Genomic DNA, 8,505 nt, shown 5'->3' with positions numbered 1-8,505 from the left:
CTGTTTTCAGGCATAAAAACATCCTAAAAATCTTTGGATGATTTGGAGGATGACCTCACAAAGTAAAACTTTTAGTTTTTTGTTTATGAAAATATATAGGAATGTTTAAAAGAGATGCATCGTCTTTGTGCATTTTAGAAATCAAGTTATTTTTTCACTCACTCAACACAAAACCTAGCTAATGATGCTTAAACCTTTGTATATTAATGGATAAACACCTCAGAAGATGGAATCTAACAGCCCTGCATCCCCGCCCCCCTCTTTGTTTACTTTATTGTTTAGTCTTGCCTCAATATAAGAGTTTTTTGGACACATTTTTATAACCAGGGATGACGCAAGTTGACTTATTCTCCGCGGCTGAAGCTCTCCTCTTGTCTGAGTTGCGGCAGATCGGCGCACGCAGCCTTGTGCCGCAATGTTTGCGCGTCTCTTTCGGAGCGCGCGTCAAAGCCGCTCGTAACTCCTTCCAGCAGAGAGGAAAGGGCGACAGACGGAGCGCGCCAATGTTGGTGGGAGAGGAGAGACGCGCGGAGACGGAGAAATTTCTTCATGGATTAGGAGCTGGACCTGGCTGTCCGTGACGCGCCGGGACTCTAATTTTCAGACACATTCAGCCATGGAGCGAAATATCTGAGGTTGAAACTCAGACAGAAACTGCTGCTAGAGAAAGGTAAGACATTTGAAACTAACAGACCTGGTTTATTCTGCAACATTTTCACCTGCGGTTACGCCAAAAAAGATCTGTTGTACTGTGAGCCGAATTAACAGCTTCAACTTATTCTTGTTTAAATCAAGAAATCATTATATTTAAGTCATTATGTTTTACATTAGGAAAATAATGGAACCAGCCAAAACATGGCTAACTGGAATAATTTCATTAACTCAAAAACAACAATTATTGGTGGTCAAAATCAGTCTACACTTATTTAGCATTTGGCTTAGGACATTATGTAGTGTACAATAATTCAGCACATTAAGCTATATTTTAGTGAATGTACCTTTTTGGTCACATTGAGCGACGGGATCAATGTACAAACTGTTAAAGAAGACGTTTAAAGCAATGTTGTCTATTGATTGATACACCTTCTCCAAGAGATCATCAGTCACTCATTCTGCGTCATTACGCACCACGGGAACAGAGTCAAACGTGAAGTTTGTGTCGGCAGGTGAACTGGGAGTCAGTATGGACTCCGACGGTTTTATTCAACACATTTCAACACATGAGCGAGACCTGGAGGCCACTTTGGTCCCTTTGTCAGTCAGCTCCGACTGGATGGACGACGGGAACGAGACGAGCTGGAACCAGTTCCAGCAGCCCGACTGGCAGGTGGGACACAGTGAATGGGTGGATGGATGACTGAATGAATTAATTAAATATATTTTATTGATTTTGCTGGGGTTTGTTTTTGTTGGTTCAAGAATTTCGGAATATTTGTTATTATCGCCCGCTGGCGTAAGGAAAAGGCGGACAAAAGTCTGTTTTTTGCCCGTGTGTGTGTGTGTTATTAAAATATTATATAAAAGACTGGACAAACTTTAATGAAACTCTCAGAATGTAATCATAAGATGTACATCTACAACTGAATAACCTTTGGAGTCATCCCGCTTTGGGATGGCTGACACAACCGACTGACCTTAAAAAGCAGGAAAATGGCTGTAATTCAGTCTGTTTTACATATGTTGTGCTAAATCTTTGGTGTGGTGGTAGCTGAGATTGATTCCCAACACATATTCTGAGCGCTAGCAGTTTGTGCAAAATTCTTGTTTAAAAATTTGCCTTTGACCATTTTGAGTCAATTGTATATCTGTTAGCAAAATATTTCATGAACCACTGGAGTGATTTCAATGAAACTTTGAAGAAGTAATTGTTGGATGTACCTCTATAACCAGTCAACTATTGTACCCAGCCCAATTCAAGATGGCCGCCACGGCCAACTGACTTTAAAAAACACTAAAATGCTACAGTCCTGTTCCTTTTACTGTTATTGTGCTTAGATTTGGTGTTGATGTAGATGAGAGTTTGCTCCCTGTGTTATAGCCCATTGTTTCTCTCAGCTCCCCAGGTTTCTTTAGACCTCACAGTTGTAGCTTATCTGCCCAGTTCGCTCTCCTGCTCCTCTGTCAGTCCTTGGTTTCTCATGTCACTTGTCTGATGCTGCTGTTTGCCAGCTCTGTGTTCCCTGTCGCTCCATTGTGTCCCCACTGCTTAGGTTTTGTACAGTTTTTGCCTCCCACGCCTCATGTTCTCCTGTTGGTTTTTGTTTTATTGTTTCTCATTCAGGTACTCTGCCTCATTGTCCGCAATTTGGAACTTCTTGTTGGATTGAAAAAAAAAGATGAGAATCAATTCGGTGCACCATAAGTGACCTTATGACTTTAAATAATTGATTTGATGTAACGCCAAATATTTAAAGTGACTGTTTAAAAATGCAAAACTCTCCTCTCCTCTCCTCTCCTCTCCTCTCCTCTCCTCTCAGGTGGCTCTCTGGGCCATAGCCTACTCCCTCATCATCCTGGTGTCTGTCACTGGGAACGTCACAGTGATCTGGATCATCCTGGCTCACAGACGCATGAGGACCGTAACCAACTATTTCATCGTCAACCTGGCCTTCTCTGACGTATCCATGGCAACCTTTAACACTCTTTTTAACTTTGTCTATGCGCTTCACAACGACTGGTACTTTGGTCTGGGTTACTGCAGATTTCAGAACTTCTTCCCCATCATGGCCATGTTTTCATCAATTTACTCCATGGCTGCCATTGCAGTGGACAGGTAAGACATGCAGAGTTAGTTTGCGTATGCTTTTTGTCCATTAAATATGTTTCTCAAAGTAAAAGATGATGCTCTTAAAAAAACAACTAAACTCTCCTCAAGTGGCAGATCTTCATCTACACATCATGTTTAAATGATGTAAAGATAACATAATATAAAGCTAATTAAAAACTCACCAAGCTCACTCAAAGTGTGACGCTTATATTCTCGCTGACTTTAATTATGATGCTTAAATGCATTTGAGTTAATGTTAATGAGGATAATACATTTAGAAATCCACTCAATACTATGTGTTTGGTCTTTAATAGAAAACACAGACATGCCTGACTTTTAGACTGTTTCGTATGTAACGTGCAAGGGCATTTTTTTTGGCAGAGCTTGCAGGTTTTCTTGCCAGGTCAAATAACACTTCTTTGTGAAATTAACTTATTTACAAAATTTGAGCGGCATCACTGGAAATAAAACTCAGCAGCAACTGTTTCCCGTTGTACACATGGAGGAGATATGGGTCAACACGCACAGATGTTATTAATGCTTACTGCAGCATGGATGGTCAGTGTGTAATTAGTACATCTCTCCCGAGTGTACACTGTGCACTTTGAAACAAGTTTACATTAACTGTCTCATCTAATTTACCAGCCCTGTAATACAGTTTGCATTAATGAACCTTCTGTTTATTCAGTGGCTGGGGAATCAACAGTGTACACACATTTCTGGTCTTTCCTTCAAACCACTAAACCTCACACTTTTCTATCAGCATCATCACCCACTGTTGCATTAAACTGCATTTCATAGCAAAAGTACACCAAACATAAAAACTTCAAATAAGTTTTCAGACAGGACAATTACCAGTTTTGAAAGATTGCTTCATAAAACAAAAATAATAAAAACTAGCATTGAAGAGAAATGGTAAAGGGAGAATGATTTCATTCTGGAGTTTTAACCTTAAATTCCTAAATTACACGAAAGATGCCAAGAAAATATACTTGATGCCTGATAAACTGCAAGTTCTGCTGACTGAAATGTGAATGAAAGGTTCGTCAGGCTAAATATAGGATCAGACTATTATCAAGAAAACAAAATAAGATTGAAAAGCCCAACTTGTATTTTTGTATTTTTTATTGAAGGCCCTCTAAGGGAACATTCTGTAAGTGTCTGTAAAGCACAAAACAAGAGGGCAGCTTGAAACGCTATACAGCTGTTATTAATGGAGCAAAACATTGGCACCAGCTGCAGTTCAGACATTTACCTGGAGGTTACGAATGGTAGGATCTTTTAATGCATTTCAAAAAATGATTGAGGACTTATTTTTCACAACATCTTGTTATATATATATATATATATATATATATATATATATATATATATATATCTTGATACTTTCAAGCAAAACTGTGGCAAATTAAAACATGCATTTGAGATTCTCAGTGAGCCTGATGGATGTTCCTGCTTCCAGTTTAGAACGAACAAATTAGAGCCTGAATTCTTTTGGGCTTTTTTTTGCTCACTGCAGAGCTGTTATCAATTAAACAATTAAATGAATGTATTCGTTTTCAGCACACTGTCATATTGATACATAGCACTGGGTCCTGGGACAGATGATAAATCAGTTATGTGCAGAGATCAGCTCAGATGGAAACATTTGCTCGTTCCAAGATATTTTCCCTTTTAATTTCCAGTCTTGGATCTCTTCTGTCAGAGTTTTCTGTTTCTTTTATCAGCTGCTGCTGAACGCAATCAGCTCCGACAAATCAAGTGCAACAAACCAATCTAAACCAGAACAATGAGTGCAATTCTCTGCTGCACCTACAATGAAGCAACAATCAAGTTAACCTTTTAGGAGAGGAGGGGGGCTGAGGAAACTTGTGACTTCATCAATCAAAATGAGCAAGGCCCTTAGAAATTAGAATAATAATGAAATTTTGTGGCTACATTTGATTTAATATCAAGCAAACTACCCAATTATATAATTGTACTAATCATAAAAGCCAAAAGCCATAAAGTTGGACTTCAAAAAGAATTTTAATCTTTATACAAATAAGGATCTCACATTTATTAGTCATAAAACTTTCCCACTGTCAGCTGAATACTTCAAAATAATCCTTTATAGTTTATGATGACGGCACTGAGTTATGCTGTTTATTGAGAATTTGTATTGCTTTATCTTTCTGTTTTTGATTTGTTTCATCAGAACCAACTTAGTTAAAGTCAGGTGGTCTTATCAACCCCAAAGCATGTTCCAAATGAACCTATCTGTGAGGTAAAACACCAGAGACAGGTGTGGAAAATAATAAAGATAATCTCGTTACACTGAAATGTTCTTTGGGTTGTTGTGTCCATTTGGATGTCGACACGTACCACCCAACTAAAAAGCACACCTCCCATTTGTTATGACCTCAGATAAATATGATTTATAGTTGGAGTTAAAAATAATTGTCTGTATATTGGATTGTGTCTCTGTTGTAGGCGGTCAGGACAGAAAAAGACAAAGAAAAGGCTTTATTTGTTGATTTTCTGCTGTTCTGTAATTGACTGCATAATAGACTTGTTTCTGATTCTCTACAGAGTTCAGAACAGATCAGTTGTAAAATAGTCATTTCACAAAGAGTGGTGCCACTTTTTATCTTTCAAGCCAAAATACTGATTGAGTTTAAGGTAAAAAAGGATCCATTATTAGTTTGAAGCACAGGATTAAAACATTACATTGATTTTACAAGCAAAGAAAACAGGCCTGTTATCATCACTATAAAACAATGTTTTCATCTGTTATACAGTGACGGGTGCTGTATAATACTCAAAATAAATATTTATGATGAAAGAAGATCTTTTTTCTAATATCTTGTAAATTGCAAAAATGTCCAGAATTTGTATAAGTTCTGTTGTTTCCTTGACATCTGTTCATGCAAGCTAAATAAATGTAAGTTTTCATGCTTTTTAAGGTACATGGCCATCATACATCCCTTGAAGCCTCGCTTCTCCTCTACCTCCACAAAAGTGGTGATTGCTGTGATTTGGATCGTGGCGTTCTCGCTGGCCTTCCCTCAGTGCTACTACAGCGTGACGAGATTTTACTACCCCAGAACTGTGTGCATGGTGGACTGGCCTGATGATTACGGAGGAACACATCAACTAAGGTAAAAGAAAGACTAAACCGTGAGCCTGAGTGTTAGCTTTATATAAATATATATTCTTGTGTCTTCTCTTTCTGTGTGTTCCTGCAGTTATCAGTTTACAGTGATAGTCCTGATCTACTTGCTCCCTCTGCTGGTGATGCTGGTGACCTACAGTTTGGTTGGCCGATCACTGTGGGGTGGTCACATCCCCGGAGAGGCGTCAGATCACTACCACAGCCAGATAACAGCCAAGAGAAAGGTCCATCTGTTTGTTATGGTTCATGTCATAGTGAGAAAACAACTTCCTTCATATACGACACAAACATGAGTCTGTGATTCTCCATCCTAGGTGGTGAAGATGATGGTGGTTGTGGTGGTGACCTTTGCTCTCTGTTGGCTGCCCTACCATATTTACTTCATTCTGGGCTCATTTAACAGAGACATTTATAAACAGCATTACATTCAGCAGGTTAGTAACAACCTATCTGTTTGACATTATTGATGGTATAATCTGTTGTTTACTCTTCACTTGTTTCTTTGTCAGGTGTATCTGGCAATTTTTTGGTTGGCCATGAGTTCAACCATGTACAATCCTATCATTTACTGCTGTCTAAACCAAAGGTACAAAAGCATTTATCTCATAAACGAACATTTTACAGGTTTCAACCTCCTGTGTGAGCAGTTTAGAACATGTTTCCTTCCCTGTCTTTAGGTTCCGCGCCGGCTTCCGTCACGCCTTCGCTTGGTGTCCCTTCATCAAAGTGTCAGAGGAGGACAGGATGGAGCTGCAGCACACAAACACCTTCAGAGTCACAGTGACGCGCAGCCGCCGCAGCGAAACGTCGTACACGCATGCTTCCATCAAAACAAACCACGTGGAGAGAGACGCATGTTTGCAGAGGAAAAAGCCGACGTCCAGCACATACAACTCACATCTGACAAAGAAGACGGATGATACAAGAACCCCAGCTGTCAAATATATGGAGCACAGCCCCTGACTTTTGAGATGAATCCTGATGGAAACGTTTGCATCGACTGCAGACATTTAGGACAAAGAAAGGCATGCAACCGATAAGCATTAGCTTATTTATGAAGAAGATAGTCCTGGAGGAAGGAGGTGCTCGTTGGACTTTGTGACCAGAAATGCTGGTTGGTAATGACGTTTTTCTCGTCTTCTTCAGGGTCTTGTAGGGTCTGGAGCTCAGTTCTGTCTGACAGTGTAAGAAACATGGCATGCCCTCAATAGACTGCCAATCCATTCATCACAAGACCAACAGAGACTCTAAGAAAAATAAATAAACACGACATCAATCTTATGGTTGATTAGTTACCTAATCTTTTACATGCATGTTTTTGGACTGCATGGGAAGAACATGCAAACTTCACACAGGAAAACAAACAAACAAGCAAAGAAACTGTGAGATTAAAACTAGAAAGAGTGCTACCATCAAACCTCAGTGTTTATATCTGTGAAAATACTGTATATACAGAAGAAATAAGCAACAGGTTTTGTTACTGTAAATCTTGCTGCTGTGTAGAAAGTCTGAATATGAAACCTCTTTGATTTGCTTCTTTAGCTCCGTCTTCTTGTCAATCTTCAATCTTGGACGTTATTTGGAAAACGAAGGTTTTCTAAAACGCAGGCTAAAGAAACGACACCAGCACTGAGCCTTAACCAAGTCGGGTGTTTTCTCCTTTAATACACAAAGTCTATCACATTTAGAGCATTTCTTTGCGTTGGTGTAATTTATGTGTGCTGATGATCTTTTCTTTTATGGTGGAATTCAATATTAATAAGTGTTTGTTAGATGGAGGGTTTAATTTATATTAAGACACAAAAAAAAACAGCTTAAGAAACTGACATTTCAGCAGCTGCAGGCCTACAGTCACCATAGTTTTGTTCAGTAAGAGAGAAAAAAGTGACCATCGGTGAAGACAGGTCTTAAAAAATGCCAAATACACATCTAAAAAAATAATGGACCTAATTATTAATTGTCCATTTGGATCTATTAAGTACTGTTCAGTACTAATGCTTTCACATTTAAGTCACATGATGTGCATGGAGAATAGTTTATCATACATTGTGATTTCACTTATCCTAAAATAATCTATAGTAAACTTCCACTAGAGTTCAGTATTTCACTTAAGTTGGATTAATAAGTAAAACTGTAAATATTAAACTGCTGTACTGAATGTTTTAAGTACTGTAACCTGTGTGTGTGTGTGTTATGATTTCAGAGTTGTTAAGAACATTTGACTTGTATGATACACACATAAATATGTTAAATTGAGTTTTTTTAAATTATGACCTTCATTCAGCCAGTATTGTTTTTATGAGTGGTAATAAAATGTCAGTGTTAAAACAAACAAACCAAAAATAAACACTTGCATTTACTTTAGAGGCTATGAACTCCAATGTATCTTAAAGAACCAGTACTTGTCATTGTTGGGCTAGATTCTAATGTTATCAACACATGGTGTGTGTGTCAAACCTTTAAATGTCTAATTCAATTTAAAGGGCACTTTCACATATTTCACATCAGTTCCTCTCAGAAACCTGATACAGCAGTTAGAGGAGCTGTGAAATTACTGGAATAAACTAAACTGAACATCTGTGTG

At 38.5% G+C, this 8,505-nt stretch overlaps 1 protein-coding gene across 2 annotated transcripts; it reads left to right on the top strand.

Moving 5' to 3' along the window:
* Positions 1–333: 333 nt before the first annotated feature.
* On the top strand, positions 334–8,281 carry tacr2 (tachykinin receptor 2). 2 transcript variants are annotated; one of them, XM_017418655.3, is made up of 8 exons: positions 334–670; positions 1,167–1,327; positions 2,478–2,773; positions 5,713–5,907; positions 5,995–6,145; positions 6,236–6,355; positions 6,431–6,507; positions 6,599–8,281. In XM_017418655.3, the coding sequence occupies exons 2-8, from the start codon at positions 1,184–1,186 to the stop codon at positions 6,882–6,884; spliced, it is 1,269 nt and encodes a 422-aa protein (XP_017274144.1). In that variant the 5' UTR covers positions 334–670; positions 1,167–1,183; the 3' UTR covers positions 6,885–8,281. The 2 variants fall into 2 exon arrangements, with proteins under 2 accessions (XP_017274144.1, XP_017274145.1); XM_017418656.3 differs by lacking the exon at positions 1,167–1,327 and having other exon boundaries at positions 335–670.
* Positions 8,282–8,505: the final 224 nt, after the last annotated feature.

Source organism: Kryptolebias marmoratus, linkage group LG15 (assembly GCF_001649575.2).
Source record: "Kryptolebias marmoratus isolate JLee-2015 linkage group LG15, ASM164957v2, whole genome shotgun sequence".
NCBI lineage: Eukaryota > Metazoa > Chordata > Actinopteri > Cyprinodontiformes > Rivulidae > Kryptolebias > Kryptolebias marmoratus.
This window is presented reverse-complemented; position numbering and strand designations above follow the sequence as displayed.

Coding starts and splice junctions, on each gene's coding strand:
- tacr2 (XM_017418655.3), top strand. CDS start 1,184: ATGGACTCCGACGGTTTTATTCAACACATTTCAACACATGAGCGAGAC. Junction 2,774..5,712: donor GCTGCCATTGCAGTGGACAG/GTAAGACATGCA, acceptor ATGCTTTTTAAG/GTACATGGCCATCATACATC. Junction 6,356..6,430: donor AACAGCATTACATTCAGCAG/GTTAGTAACAAC, acceptor TTTCTTTGTCAG/GTGTATCTGGCAATTTTTTG.